We start from the raw sequence: 15,957 nt of genomic DNA, 5'->3' as shown, positions 1-15,957 counted from the left end.
AATGGGAAAAAATTATATTTCAGCAAAATAAGAAAAATTGGGACAACTTCGGCTCTTAATGCATCGTGTTTCCTTCTGGAGCATCAGTGAATGTTTGAACTGCTGGAAAGGGTTCAGATATGCAAAAGATGCTGGAAAACTGAAGAATCTGCAGGACACAGAGGATTTTTCTGAGGAACAGTGCTCAGTTTAACTGTTCAGAACAAACAAGGGACTCATGAACAACCATCACAAAACAAAAAACAGTGGTAGATCATCCAGGTAACCACACACAGTATTAAGAACCAAGGGTTCCCAAACTTTTGAATGGGGTTAATTGAATAATTTCAGCTATTTTTTTGTCTTGTGGACTAAATGTAAACATCTTTTATGTAAAATATCTTACTCAGGACAGTACTAAATAAAAAATAACATGCATTTTGCATGATCTCTCTTATTTTGTTAAAATTATTCACATTTTCACAGATTCTGCAAGGGGTTCCCAAACTTTCGCATGTCACTGTACTTGGAAAGCAAGCAAACAGCTTTCCACAAACAACAGCTTCTCCCCGAAAACACATTAATCATGAGGTGGTTTTTGTGCACGCTGTTCTGTGGTTATGAGTAAGTGCTGAGATAATGGCTAAAAAAGGAAGCAAACCACTGGGGGATAAAACGGCTTCCTCCTCTTTTACTGTAAATAGATGAATGCTGGACTGTCACAACACACTCACGAGCTGACAAGACTACTGACAAATAAAAGGTATGTTTAAAAGTAAAAAAAAATTGTTTAACTGTGAAATACTTGCATGACTATTCAAATCAGAAGATAGGATTTTTAAGTCATCACAAAATCAAATTAAATAGACTAAATTGTATTGTAACAGATTCACTGTTGCTTCAGTCAACATATATTTCTAATTACATGATAATATATAATAAAATTGGTATTATATATCTTAAGCCACACTGTTTGTGCTGTTGTATATTTCAAAAGAATTCACTTGATTTTATATTGGGTTATCTAATGAAATGATAATCACATTTTTAGGTGTGGATGAAGTGTCTAAATATGTTTTGCGGCCACTGTAGATGAAAATAATGCAGACATTATAGTGATGAAATCATTAACCATTTCAAAATCTCTGTTCTTTAAGGTTATTGAGATGATGATGATGATTCGAGCTAAACTGCATCAACTGGCAGGAGGACTACGACGGGTCTGGTCCAGAATATGTGGTCTCTACACGACCAACACCACAAAAAGCTGGAAGGAAAAACTTCTCCTCCTGTTGACCTGTTTTAGTACCAGCCTTATTCTGAGCACCTTCTTCTTCCTCATCCTCCACTTTTCCTTCAGATGTGTTCAGGAGGTCTCGCTTCCCTTCACTTGTGTTTTTTGTATAAGCTTAACACCAGCGATGTATTTCTCAGAAAGGATCCGCTGTTTCGGAGCCGTGGTTTTGATCTCGATGGGTATGAAACAAGCGAAGAGACTTCTTCTCACTTTAGGAACCAGTTCGGTGATTTTCTTTAACATCCAGAACACGTTACGGAACATGAGACTGCTTGCAAAAGGCCTCCTCTGCAACTTGGAGGAAAAGCTATTGGATATTAATACAGAACCCCTCGGGAATTATATTAAAATGCTAAAGTGGGTGGGAAAGCAACTTAAAAATTACTTTATAAACTTTCAGATAGTGAGTTACCATGCAGATTTTACGCTAGAAGCAAAGGTGGACTCGGAGGACTTCAAAATTCACATCACCGAGGCCGAACAGGCTTTAAACCAGACCGCACAAAATGTGTTAGCACTGACTAACGCTTTGTCTTCAATAGGAAATCTATTGTCTCCAACATTAGGTCTTTTATTTCTTGTACTTCTCACTGCTCTATACCTGAGAAGATTCCACGTGGACAAAAAGTACAACAATATATACATCACCAAAACTTTCCGTTGTTTTGACGAGCGGCAAAGGGAAAAGGGAAACCCGTATATCCTTCCACTCACCAAAAGCGAATCGCAACGTTATATAGTGACTCCGTCCATTCGTCCGACGGGTCGGCGGTGGAAAGCCATGCTGAAGTTCAGTCTTCCCATATTCACTCACTGTCTCACCTGGCTGGTGTTTATCAGTCTAGACGCCCTGGTTTACTGGCTTATTGTAGTTCTGAGCAGGCGGCTTGGGGAACTGGAGCCACTTCGTGTTCCTGTGGGAATAAAAGTTCAAGTAAACAAGGAAGTTGCAGTATTGTTTTACAGAGAATTTGATATGTTTATCCTTTAATGTTTTTATTTTTCTATAACTAAACTGAATATGAAAATAACTGTATTTAGCACTCTAAAGGCTCTTCCCCGGGACGAGCTGTTCGTTAGTTTGGTTGTTTGAAGAGAAAAAGATTAAATGTCGTTGCAATAAACGCGTTAATAATCCGTACAACTACAGCAGCGGATTCTGCCGCGCGAAATGGAGGAACAACTGATGACGGCTTAATGTTCGGCTGACCAATCAGCAGAAAGGGGCGTTTCATTCCCACCCATGTGTCGAAATGAAAAATTAAGGCTGTTTGTTCATTTTTCCACCCCTGAATGAAAAACAAATAATCAAGCTGAATTCTTGTTTTTCAGGGGTTTTTTTGGAGCCGTTTTCTCCTCCATAGACAGCAAGGTAACTACCACAGTCAAGGCCCAGAAAGGTAGTAAGGGCTTCATTAAAATAGTCCATGTGACATCAGTGGTTAAACCGTAATATTAACAAGCTATGTTAATACTTTTTGTGTGCAAAAAAACAAAAATAATGACTTTATTCAACAATTATATAAGCCATTATGGAGAGTACCACAACGCATGAACGTGCTTTCCTCTGCTCGTAAAAAGGGGTTGTGGCTAGAAGTGATACAGCAAAAACCGGAAGCTAACAATAAATAGAATTTTCTACCTATTAGATTGTGTTTTATGAACGTCTACACCTACCCCAACCCTAAACCTAGCCCTTAAAATAATGCAAAAATAGTCATTTTTGTTGTACAGTGTGAGAAAAATTATGCTATATTGATGTGCGCATACCCAGTAGTTTTTGCTGTATCCCTTCTAGCCTTAACCTTAAAAAGGCACAGCGCATGCGTGTTCTACGTCAGCAGCATCAAGCGCATGCGTCGTGTTACTCTCGATAATGGCGGTAGATGGTAACTCCCGGGAGGAGAATTGTTTAATAAAGTAGTTATTTTTGTTTTCTTCGCGCTCAAAATGTATTCTCGTAGTTTTGCAAAATTACGGTTGAACCACTGACGTCACATGGACCATTTTAATGATGTTCTTACTACCTTTCTGGGCCTTGAACGTGGAAGTTACCTTGCTGTCTATGGAGGGTCAGAAAGCTCTCAGATCTTCCGAAGAGGAACGACGATCTTACGGGTTTAGAATGACATGAGGGTGAGTAATTAATGACCTCATTTTCATTTTTGGGTGAACTATCCATTTAAGTTGTGCTGCTGTGAATGTAAATGTTCACTTTAGTTAGCTATAGAATCCGGTTTCACTTTCTGTCAAAACGAACATAAACTATTTAGCACTTTAACCAGCAATAACCATCATATCTTTCTGTTGTGTGAACGTAGCCACACATATATTTTTCGTATTTATATATATATAAAAGCAAGGTACAGTAGGAAGGCCTAAAGAAACCTGTTTCACTCTTTTATAATCAAACCATTTATAACTCGATCCATATAATGACAATCATATTTTGCTGTTTATGAATGTATCCACAGATATTGTACTTGTTTTGGTTAATACAGTCACTTTGGTTATAGAATCCAGTTTCACTCTCATTCATACTGAATCTGAACTGTGTGTGAACTAAAGAAAAGATAAATGTATTCTGCTCCAGTTTGAACATAGCCACAGCTGTCATCTTAATTTCTGCATGTTTAAAGGGATAATTCATGCAAAAATGAAAATGTTGTCCTAATTTACTCACCTTCATGTCATTCCAAACATGTACGACTTTCTTTCTTTGAAAAGTTTTCACTCTTACAGTGAAAGTTAATGGGGCCCAATGTTGTTTGGACCACAACGTTCTGCAAAATATCTTTTGTGTTCCACAGAAGGAAAAAAAATTATACAATTCCATATTGGCATGAGGGTGGATAATTGATGTCTGAATTTCATCTAGGTAATTATTTTCTTTCCATTTCTCTTTTGTTTTTAAAGAAGGCCACATTATTTCTGGGTTTACCTGTTGATGAAAATGTAAAAGAGGCAAACTTTTCCTACACGGTGTCTCTGTTTGAGAAGAAGTGTTTGCCTGAACCGGAACTGTGGCTCTATCAGTCTCTGGTTCCTCTGACTGTGGTCCTGGCCTTGCTGCTTGTTTTAATTCTGCTGTCATCACAGATGGTTCAGCTCAGGGTTTTGCTATCGGAGCAGTTTTTCTCAGATGTTGCAGAGAAAAGAGCTGCCTATCTACATGAAAAGATTTTAAGAAAGCGGTGCAAAACTAAAGCAGAAGAGCATGAAGGAGGTCTGACAACCTTAACCATACAGGTTGGTTTTCTAGTATATATATATATATATATATATATATATATACATATTCAAACATCCTTAAAACAGAATAAATTTACTTGAGTGTGCAACACATAAAGACTTGTTTTAGGAGAAATTATCATAAATTAAGTTTAAATTTATTACCCCGTATTCAAATAGTTGGATTTCTTCTTGCTTTAAGAATAAACCTCACTCAGTTTTATTCATGCAATTTGTTAATTTGAAATTAACAGTGAGGTAAGAATAATGCATTTAATTCAACAGTTAAGGCCAAAACATCCCCTGCAAGAACTCACTAAAGTTTGATTCCACACAAAGTACTTTTTTTTTTTTTTTTAAATGTATTGTGTTGTGATACATTTGAAAAAAAAGTACTTTGTGTGAAATCAAACTTTAGTAAGTTCTTGCAGGGGATGTTTTGGCCTTAACTGTTATAATGTATATTGTATAAACAAAATAATTTATTTTTTGTTTTTATTGCAGCCCGGTTTTTGGTGCCCCTTACTCTTCCATAAGCAGAGGACAAACCTTGATGCTGTTTAAATATACTTGAAGTTCGCAACACACCAGCCATAATCGCAGGTTTGATAGAGTGCATTGACAACACAACATTCACACTCCTTTTTTATCAAAAAGTGTACCTTTTCATTGCACTGTAGAAAGGAGGTGTCCTGTTTGTGATCAGCATATAAGGGGCAAGTGGAAAATAGGCCATGGGGCCCTAGTGATCAATTTGTTCTTTATGGACCAAGATGCCCTAGTGGTTATCACTCTCTGTTTGTGACCGGGGCCATAGTTTTCATTTTACTCTTCAGGGGTTAACAGACTCCAATTGAGGTGGAAGTCATTGAGCAATGAGCATATGCATACGTTTTAAACTTGTATCCTATAGAATACAAAACATGTACACAACCGCTCAAAGGTTTAGGGTTGGTAAGAGTTTATAATGGTTTTGAAAGATCTTATGCTCACCAAGGCTCCATTTATTTGATCACAAATACAGTAAAAACAGTACTATTGTGAAATATTATTACAATTTAAAATAACTTTTTTCTATTTTAATGTAATTAATTCCTTTGATAGCAAAGCTGAATTTTAAAGAAACATTTCTTATGATCAGTGTTGTAAACCGTTCATATTTACTTGTATATATTTGTATCTGATGTATATATTGTATATAGCATTCACTTGAAATATAAACCTTTTATAATATTATAAATGTCTTTAGTGTCACTTTTGGTCAATTTATTGCATCTTAACTGAATAAAAGTAGCTTTTCTCAAAAAAAGTATCTCTTCTCAGAGTCTGATCATGATAGAATATAAAAAATGTATTAAAACATTTTGTAGCTAAAAGAAAACAACAACAACAAGTGTATTTGACAATACTGTATGACATTTTTAGGGGGTGACTTAAAACACAATTTACAGGAGTATCTCAGAACTGATCATTGTTCATCACTAATGCTTAAGTGGTCCTTCAGTCGTTCTTTGAAGCACCATCTTTTCCACTGTAGAGAGTTTTTGAGTTCTTGAGTATATAGTTTATTGGGGATAAAAACAGTTTGATGGGTTCTTCAGAGCAGTGCATTGGTTTCTGGGTGCTTTGCAGCACCAAAAAGTTATTTGTGAAGCTTGAAAAGTTTCTTCTGTGGCATTAGGCTGTAAAGCCCTTTTTTGGTTGTAACTGGGGTCTTCGTTTTTAATAGTATACTGCAAATCTATCTTATAAAACATCCTTATAAAACATTTTTCTACCATGATTCAGGATTATTTTGGGGCTACAGATATGATTTCTCCAGTGTACGGTTCTCTGCACACAGCACTGGGCTTTCCAACCTAAAAAACAAAGACAGAATCATTAATTACAGTTCATATTGCAAAGAATGACCACACTTCCAAATTTTAGGGTATGTTGGGCAGTCTTACAGCAGAGCCCAAACTTGTCTGACCTTTTCCCGCTGATTAATTCTCTTATACACAAATTCAGCGAAGGGTTTCCGTGGGATGTATCGTCCCGCGCCCGGGTTTGTGAACAGTTGCCCGTTTTCATAAACCACCTTCCCCCTGGAGATCGTGACCACTGGAAGTCCATGACACAGCATTCCCTCAAAAATGTTATAGTCCACAGCCTGGTGGTGCGTCTTTGCTGAAATCACCCTAAAAACAACATAAGATTACACAAATAAAAACAAAAGACATGAATATATGCAAGTTGACTTACTGACTTACATTTATCTATAATGGCATTTATATATAATGTAAACCAGTGTGTGCATATATAATTAATAGCAGTACTGTAGGCTATTGCCCAGCATATCCTAATGTATTAAAACAAATACTTTAATAAATCAGCAGAAGAACCTTTGAGCCAATTTAAAGTGTGTAAAATGGCAAACTAAAGTTTTTCAGACCAAATCTGTTTCCCATATTCAGCTTATTTTTTTAACCATTCTTTTGCTGTATCAGCACAGTTCAAAGAATGAGCTCTGCATGGCCATCTGTCTCCAGCACAGAGACAAACCAGCAAAAATAAGAATTTTCCCATTAAGATGACTGCAGCTATCATCTTAAAAAGCTAATTTAGAAAGATAGTTAAAGTTGTGGATTCCATCAACTGATACAGTGCAAAGGATATTAATTTTCACACTGTGAAAAAAAACTTGTCTGTACAACGTTTCCATTAACTGATTTATTATGAATAAAAATGGCATACCTTGTGAGCTACCATTTATTGTTGCATCTATTATAATGCTTTGAAAGACAATAAATATTCCAGCATTTCAAAATGATGAATGCTACAGTCCCAAAATCGAGGGTAAAGGTTGTACTGCTTGAAAAGCGCTGCTGTGCGCTACATTTCAGCACATTGCTCCTCGCTGCTTAACTCGCATGGTTATTTGCCTAGAGCAGGGGTGCCCAAACTCGGTCCTGGAGGGCCGGTTTCCTGCAGAATTTAGCTCCAACTTGCCTCAACACACCTGGCTTCAAATGCCTAGTAAGAGCTTGATTAGTTGGTTCAGGTGTGTTTAATTGGGGTTGGAGCTAAACTCTTCAGGACACTGGCCCTCCAGGACCGAGTTTGGGCACCCCTGGCCTAGAGGGAGCCAGCCTAGATTCACGGGGAAAAGGAGAAGCAACTAGGCCCAATTACATAAGACCCTCGGCTCTCTGCTGTTTCCGTCCTCTCCTCTCATGCGTGCGCTTTACAAACGACGCTTTTGAGCAGGAAGAACGCTTCAGTTTCTCCATTTATGGTCACGTCTTTGCAGCCAATCCGCTGTATTAATGCTTCGTCATGGCAACATCTACCTCAGTACTTCCAGCACATATAGAACCTGTATGACCCCATTCATGCAAAAACATGCATAACCTTCAACCCAGGTATTTGAGCCTACAGCCGTTTATACATTTCAAAGCGTTTTAAAGCAAACTTTACAGATTTAGTTTACTATTTATGTCAGGTCCAAATATGTGACTAAAGACCCTCCAAGAACTGAGGTATATAGATTTTATTTTTTAAATATGTCAAGTAGATTGGCTCCTTTCAGCTGAATAACAAAAACATAGCAATTAAAGTGATGTACAAAGCTCAACAACATCGCTGACTTATTCAATTAAAAATAAACTCGAGCACTCATGAAATGAAGATATGTCAAAGCTGAAGCCCATGAAATTATACAATCAAAACTTTATGCCACATTATTGTGAAACATTAAGGCACTGATTTGGGCAATTTCATGTTAAGTATCATGCAGAATGTTTTTTTTTATTATTTAAAGGTGTGTTTAAAAATGTGTTACAGAAATGCAAATAATTAACTTGATTTTTAAATTTTCTGAGTGCTGCTTGCATTTGAAGTGCTTGCCAGGGAGTTGTTATGTGGGTGTTTGGATGGTTTCTAAGGTGTTGCTAGGTCATTGCTTTCATTGCGTTGAATCAGCCTACAACCAGTCTCCATTATATTTTTTCTGTGGCTCAAGTGCTTCTTTCAATCAAAGTTTATGGGTCAATTTTTCCTGTTTTATTATCCACCAGGTGAAAATTGAAAGTCTGATGACTAAGAAAATTAAAAGTACACATTTCCTCAAAAAGCAGTAGAGTTTCAGATATCAATGTCCCAATATTTAGGGTTAGTGGTTTGTTTAAATGCCAAACCCTTACGTATTCCTGAACTCTTTTACTAGTAAATAGAGTTCTGCAGCTATGACATCAAAACCTGGAAGACTAAATCGCCATAGGAGCCCTCAAGTTTTTCCTATGGGTTTTTATAATGTGTTTCTCAATTTACAAGTAAAATCTACAGTAAATCTTACAGTAAATCTAAACTGACAATACTTGGATGTTTTGCTCTACAATGAAAATTACATACACCCATACTGAAAATGCAAACTGTGAAGCAATTTTTAAAAATCTATGTTTGTAATAAGTAACTATGTATATGTGTGCAATTTACATTGTACAACAAAACGTCCAAGTTTACCACAGACCTTATTTTTTAATAGAAATGGTGAATTAGTCTTCTGGGTTTTGTCGTCACAGCTGCAGCCCTCTATTAAAATGTATCATATTAAATGTCTGGCTGTTAGGAATGTCTGCTCATTATTCATTAGAGCATGACACAGACCTTATTTTTTAATAGAAATGGTGAATTAGTCTTCTGGGTTTTGTCGTCACAGCTGCAGCCCTCTATTAAAATTTATCATATTAAATGTCTGGCTGTTAGGAATGTCTGCTCATTATTCATTAGAGCATGTAAATTAGGTCACATGTAGTTTTCTAGGCTGCTGTGAGTTACCTGGTGGCCTTTGGGTCCCATATGACCAGGTCTGCATCAGAGCCTTTAGCAATTCTTCCTTTTCGAGGATAAAGGTTGAAGATTTTTGCTGCGTTAGTACTGGTGACAGCTACAAACCGGTTTTCGTCCATTTTTCCGCTGTGCTGGGGGAAAAAAAATTGTGAGTTATTTTGTGATCGCTGCACCTCACATCCAAGAATGCCATATGACCAGGTCTGCATCAGAGCCTTTAGCAATTCTTCCTTTTCGAGGATAAAGGTTGAAGATTTTTGCTGCGTTAGTACTGGTGACAGCTACAAACCGGTTTTCGTCCATTTTTCCGCTGTGCTGGGGAAAATAAAACCACAAATTGTGAGTTATTTTGTGATCGCTGCACCTCACATCCAAGAATGAGAAAGTTAAAGGTCAGCATTACATTGAGATAGATAGATAGATGGATGGATGGATGGATAGAGTAAATTCAGTAAATAATTCTGAGAATGAATGAGAATGAATTCATAATTTCTATCAGAAGTACTGACCACTCCCTTCTCCCATATTACGGACATCCTATCTTCAACACCATTGACTCCGTTTGGGATTTTGGTGAAGTCGTCTTTCCCTAGGGCTTTCTGGCACACTGAGAATGTGCAGTTATCTGTTCCTGTTACACTTAGATCATCACTGTAAGATAATGCACATTCTAATCTCATCATTCATGAAGTTTTTAATAATTTTTATTTTTTCATCTTGGGACACAGAAGAAAAGAAAGTCATGCGAGTTTGTACGGAAAGGTTAGTAAATGATGAAACCATGAACGTTCCCACATACTTGGCCAGCAGGTCCATCAGATATCCAGGGGTACTGGGGTCTGGTCTCAAAGGTGGGCCCATGACAAAACTAGCAGCATGAGCCCAATCCTTATGCCAATAGTGAGTGCCATCTGTGCCCAGTCCAGCCGCAATGGGCTCTCCAAACACCACTCGACCTGACGAGAAACAGTCAGTGTGATAAAGGATTAATACTGAGTGTTTGATAATCAGGTTTAGAAATGTAGAAATCCAAACTTGAATATAATAAATAGTATTTACCCCCCATTTTAAATCAACAATCTTACCAATGTGACATATAAAAATAGAGTAAGAATGCTGAATATTCAGCATTGCCATCACAGGAATAAATTACATTTTGAAATGTTTTAAAATAGAAAACAGTTCTTTTAAAAAGTAAAAATATTACTGTATTTTCATCAAGTAGCCTTGATGAGCATAAAAACTTATTTCAAAAACACTGAAAAAATCTTACAGACCTCAAACTTTTGAACAATAGTTCAGGTAAGTTGTTTTAAAGGGGAAGCAATCAGTATTTTTATTTGGAATATAGCGTGCAACAATAAATAGTTCACAATAAGACCAGGAACATATATTAAAAATGTAATTTTGACTCTGGTGGATCTTGTAAACTAAAAATACTGAAATTTGTGAAAATAGTGATGTCATGCCCAGGTCTATTACATGTTCGCATAGTGTTTCTTTACAAAGTGATATCGCCAACTACTGGCCTGATGTCCAAAATACAGCATTTTAAGTCGTTTTCGCGATCTGTGTGAACAGGGATCATTTTGACAATGTCGTTGTTTGTACACGAAAAACACCAAGGGAAAATGTTTCCGTTTTTACCCTAAGTCAATAGGATTTTGGCTTCATTTTTTGGGCCTCTCTCTCTCTCTCTCTCTCTCTCTCTCTCTCTCTCTCTCTCTCTCTCTGTCACCCTCTTCTGATGCTGTTTGGAATGTAAATACCAATTTAATAGGTTAATTAATTAGCATTTTTGGATAATTAGTGATGGCAGGAGTTACAGTTTACTAAGAGTCTTAAAAATAACTTTAGTTTCTACAGAAGGGGAAAGAGGATGGATAGACTCCGTGTCAAATAATGCTGAAAGTATGAGCGTGGCTACTGAGAGACTATGGTTTGTGTCTTTAAGAATTTAATTTAAGGTTTATTTTCTTTAAAAGAAAGAGAGAGGAACAAGTATTCCTTTGTACTTTTGGGTTTTGGATTATTTAGTTTCTTTTGAGAAACTACTGGTCACAAACCTGAACCTGCAGTATCTCTTTAGAGTCAATATGTGACCCTGAACCACAAAACCAGTCATAAGGGTACATTTTCTCGAAATTGAGAGTTATACATCATCTGAAAGCCGAATAAATAAGCTTTCCATTGATGTATGGTTTGTTATGATAGGACAATATTTGGTCGAGATACAACTATTTGAAAATCTGGAATTTGAGGGTGCAAAAAAAATCTAAATATTGAGAAAATCACCTTTAAAGTCGTCCAAATGAAGTTCTTAGCAATGCACATTACTAATCAAAAATTCAGTTTTAATATATTTACAGTAGGAAATTTACAAAATATCTTCATGGAACATGATCTTTACTTAATATCCTGATGATTTTTGGCATGAAAAAAAATCAATCATTTTGACCCATACAATGTTTTTTTGGATATTGCTACAAATATACCCCAGCGACTTAAGACTGGTTTTGTGGACCAGGGTCACATATGAGTTTTAATCTTTGTTAAGTATGGTCTTGACGCGTTCTATCCTACCTGAGGCTCTAACTGACCGATTTGTTACACCTCCTCTCCCTGTACATGATTTATGCCATAGTCTTTCTGAAACTAGTGAAAAACATAGCCAGCCTTAAATACAGCTTCATTAACTCATTTATGCATGTGCTGCCCTCCAGTGGAGTCATATTTCACATGTTTGTAATTGTCATGTGATTTCATTCAAAAATCAATCATTTTGACCCATACAATGTTTTTTTGGATATTGCTACAAATATACCCCAGCGACTTAAGACTGGTTTTGTGGTCCAGGGTCACATATGAGTTTTAATCTTTGTTAAGTATGGTCTTGACGCGTTCTATCCTACCTGAGGCGCTAACTGACCGATTTGTTACACCTCCTCTCCCTGTACATGATTTATGCCATAGTCTTTCTGAAACTAGTGAAAAACATAGCCAGCCTTAAATACAGCTTCATTAACTCATTTATGCATGTGCTGCCCTCCAGTGGAGTCATATTTCACATGTTTGTAATTGTCATGTGATTTCATTCTAAGAATACCAGGATTTCAACATGTATTTCAGTAAATGTTAACATACAATATAAACTGCCTAAATATGTACTTTTAGTGGCATATCATAAACTGTTCCATTGAACTCTGACCACTCTAAGACTAACATGACACATCTGGTTCTTTCTACTGCTGTTTGCCACATATTGGGCAATAGACTGTCTAAAAATAAATGTGGTCAGTATTTATGTGATAAAAAAATAGCTGGTTATTAGGTTTATAACAAAATCACATTAAACATTACATTTATAACAGTTCTTTGCAGAATATGCCCTTGACATTTTGACCAGATATAATTTGTAAAAAATGTTACTTCACATGGACAGTTTAAAAGCACAGGCCAGTTCTTGTGTACCATGACCTGTTTGTTTACGGCTTGATCAGCCTTGCATTTAAAGAATGATTTACAAGAAACACCTGCACACTGGTTTACTCTTCTTAAATCATGGTGAAGTTTAACTCAGGGGTGAAAGAACAGAGAGCTTTGGGGAAAAATCCCTTTACAGACCCACGCTGACGCACAGAGTTTCTAACCTCTGTATTAGAAACAGAATCAACACTCTTGAAAATAATGTTTTTATTGGTATCTATGGTTACATGAAGAACATTTAACATCCATGGAACCTTTCCATCCCAAAAACTTTCTTTATAGTGTAAAAAGGCTCTTTAGATTTTTTTAAATGTTCTTCACTGTAAGAAAAAAGGTTCTTCTAAGAACTTTTCACTGAAATGTTCTTTGGGGAAAATGGTGGTTCTATGGCATTGCTGTGTTAAGAACTTTTCACTGAAATCTTCTTTGGGGAAAACGGTGGTTCTATGGCATCACTGTGAAAACCCTTTTAGAACCTTTATTTTTAAGAACGAATAGTAAAGATGATACTGTAACTAAGGGCCACTCTTACACTGTAAAAGAAATTCCGTATAATTTACGGTAAAAAACCGGCAGCTGTGGTTGCCAGAATTTTTACCATAAAAAATACGGTAGCAACATTTCAGGTTTTACGGTTTTAACTTAAATGTACAGTTAAATACCGTAATTTCATAATTTTTTAACTGAAATAATGTTAATATACCAACCTATTGAAGTACTGAAATCTGTTTTGTACCTTTGTAATACACTGATAACCACAAAAAGGAGGTGGTGATGAGAAAGTCACATGATGAACCAAAGCCCATCACAAGCAGCTTTTAAATAATAACATATATAGAAGGTGCACAGTGTCATTCACACAAACACTTAACACCATCATGGTAACACACATGAAACTGAAATAATGCGATAAACAATAATTTAACAACATTAGGTGTAACATACAACCCTAAAATACAAAACTGATAAGAAAAAACTAAGAAGAAACATAATTATTTCAACAAAAAGGGAATTCTGGGAATGTCAATTTACAATTATGTCTTTTCCACTTCCAAAAATGGTATACTTTTGTAAAATTACATGTAATTTACAATACAGTTTTCACCTTATATAGTAGGGGAATTTACCGTTAACCATTTAACAGGTTTTTACTGAAGCATTTTTACAGTCTTTTACCGTTAACTTCACGGTCCTTTTTTACAGTATAGGAATCTGCTTAGAAAAATAGCTTTTCTCCTTCCATGAACCATTCTCCCATCATATCTGGCATCAAGTTTAGTGTTTTAGGGTACCTTTTAAGGTTGTGTGTCATTTAGAACATAGTTCCATGGTAGATTCTTGAATTTGAATGGTTGCAAACAGGAAGCAGAATTGTAATTTTAAGTCATAAATATAAACTCAGAATACTTCTCACCTCTGCAATAAGGTCTCCATTCTCTGCATGGACTTGAGCTATTGCTCCAGTCTCTTTACACTGGGCAAATACGGCATAGAGCTCATGGTCACGCAGCATGAAGACGTCTTTGTATGCCATGAACATCTTAAAAGAGTTGACACCTTTTTCATGAACAAGAGTCTCCATTTCCTTCTTGACCTAGAGAAAGTCCCAGATGTCAGTGTTAATGATATATCATTACATTTATAGTCAGATGAAAATCCCATGTGATCCCACCATGAGGGAGGACCACACGTAAGTAGAATGAAACAGTTTGTAAGTTCATGTTTTAAAAAAATGACCTTTAGTGCAACTTTCATCATTAAAATATATTTTATTTATTTCTAAATATATGGTAGCAGCCATACAGTGTCATCCCACCAGGTTACTGCCATATGAAGGGAGTAATCGCAGCAGACTTTGGGGTCAGCCGTTGTTCTCCACCGCTCATAGGCTTCTAAGAGTGAACACCCCTTCTGTGGGATGACAAAGTCCAGGATCATGGTCGTGCCTCCTGCGACTGCGGCCTGTGGACACATGGTATTATGTAGCAAAGTAAAGCAATGGAACATCGACATTCACGTTGTTACAAATTACTTAATTATCCATACATCATTTGTTTTATCAATCACCATTGTATTGCATTACATTACATTATATGTTTTGCCTCCCAAAAATAAACTACAGAGCTTTAATCATAAAACTAAGCATTAAACATCAGCTTACTAAGACATATTATCAGATATAGAGTGATATTTATATGCATTTTATGTCAGTATAGTCTGCTGTACTGTTATAAAGATCCCGTTGATTCACATTACAAGCTATCAATATTTCATCTTACTTTTTGGCCATATATAACAATATCTGCACCAAAATACATATATATATATATATATATAATTTATTAACAAAACTTATGAACTTTAATAGTATGTTATTTTGTTATTTTATTTGATTGTAATTACATTTAAAAACTGATACATTAAATGAATGCATTTTATATATTTTATATAACATCGCCTTTATCTTTCAGTGCTTGCACTGAGATGTTACCAGTGCAAATACAAATATAATTCTTCTGAACAATGCAAAAAAAAATCTAACAAAATGTCCTCTTCAGTGTATATATGTCACCATATTCAACAGTAAGCATTTCATGATTATGAAAAAGAAGTTAAAGTTTTTTTTTAATCTTCATGTAGTTTCTTAGTTGTCTTTGTAGATGGCAATAGAAGAACTGCACAGATCCTGCCACATGTGTAACTGACAGCATACATTTTGGACAAAACAAAAAATCTTTAATCCCCAATGCTGTGACACTGACCTCTGCAACACTGAAGAGGCACCAGGTACATAAACATATGAGAACAGAGATTTTACAAAGGTGTAGTATTCTATATTTTATTTCTGTAGTGTATAACATTTAATAGCAATTTCATATTTTATCTGGGTAAAGTCTTAAATTAGTTCTGTTTTGATTAGTCTTTGCACTGCATTAACTACTACTCTTATTCATTCTTTCATATCATAATCTGTTTAGCATTGCCACCATACTCCAATGGGATGGTGTGCTACACTTGTGGCATACTGAATAGAGACCGTTCAAACATTGTGACTTGTTCAGATGACCAGAACAAGTGCTTCAGTATACACTGTAAAAAATGACCGTGAATTTAACGGTAAAAGACTGTAAAAA

At 36.0% G+C, this 15,957-nt stretch overlaps 2 protein-coding genes across 2 annotated transcripts in view; one reads left to right on the top strand and one right to left on the bottom strand.

Annotated features, from left to right (window-relative positions):
• Positions 1 to 5,043, top strand: part of LOC107556953 (dendritic cell-specific transmembrane protein-like) — a 12,692-nt gene extending 7,649 nt beyond the window's left edge. The window contains exons 2-4 of the mRNA XM_016240222.1: positions 1,137 to 2,210; positions 4,193 to 4,502; positions 5,012 to 5,043. Coding sequence (XP_016095708.1) covers positions 1,137 to 2,210; positions 4,193 to 4,502; positions 5,012 to 5,043 — 1,416 coding nt within the window. The remainder of the gene's footprint in view (positions 1 to 1,136; positions 2,211 to 4,192; positions 4,503 to 5,011) is intronic.
• Positions 5,044 to 6,127: 1,084 nt separating this feature from the next.
• Positions 6,128 to 14,820, bottom strand: dpys (dihydropyrimidinase). Its single transcript, XM_016240221.1, has 7 exons — positions 14,627 to 14,820; positions 14,219 to 14,417; positions 10,137 to 10,293; positions 9,847 to 9,988; positions 9,326 to 9,468; positions 6,480 to 6,687; positions 6,128 to 6,366 (listed from the first exon to the last, which is right to left on the bottom strand). The coding sequence occupies exons 1-7, from the start codon at positions 14,795 to 14,797 to the stop codon at positions 6,298 to 6,300; spliced, it is 1,089 nt and encodes a 362-aa protein (XP_016095707.1). The 5' UTR covers positions 14,798 to 14,820; the 3' UTR covers positions 6,128 to 6,297.
• Between the last annotated feature and the right edge of the window lie 1,137 nt (positions 14,821 to 15,957).

This window comes from Sinocyclocheilus grahami, unplaced genomic scaffold, assembly GCF_001515645.1.
Source record: "Sinocyclocheilus grahami isolate Dianchi unplaced genomic scaffold, SAMN03320097.WGS_v1.1 scaffold585.1, whole genome shotgun sequence".
Lineage (NCBI taxonomy): Eukaryota > Metazoa > Chordata > Actinopteri > Cypriniformes > Cyprinidae > Sinocyclocheilus > Sinocyclocheilus grahami.
This window is presented reverse-complemented; position numbering and strand designations above follow the sequence as displayed.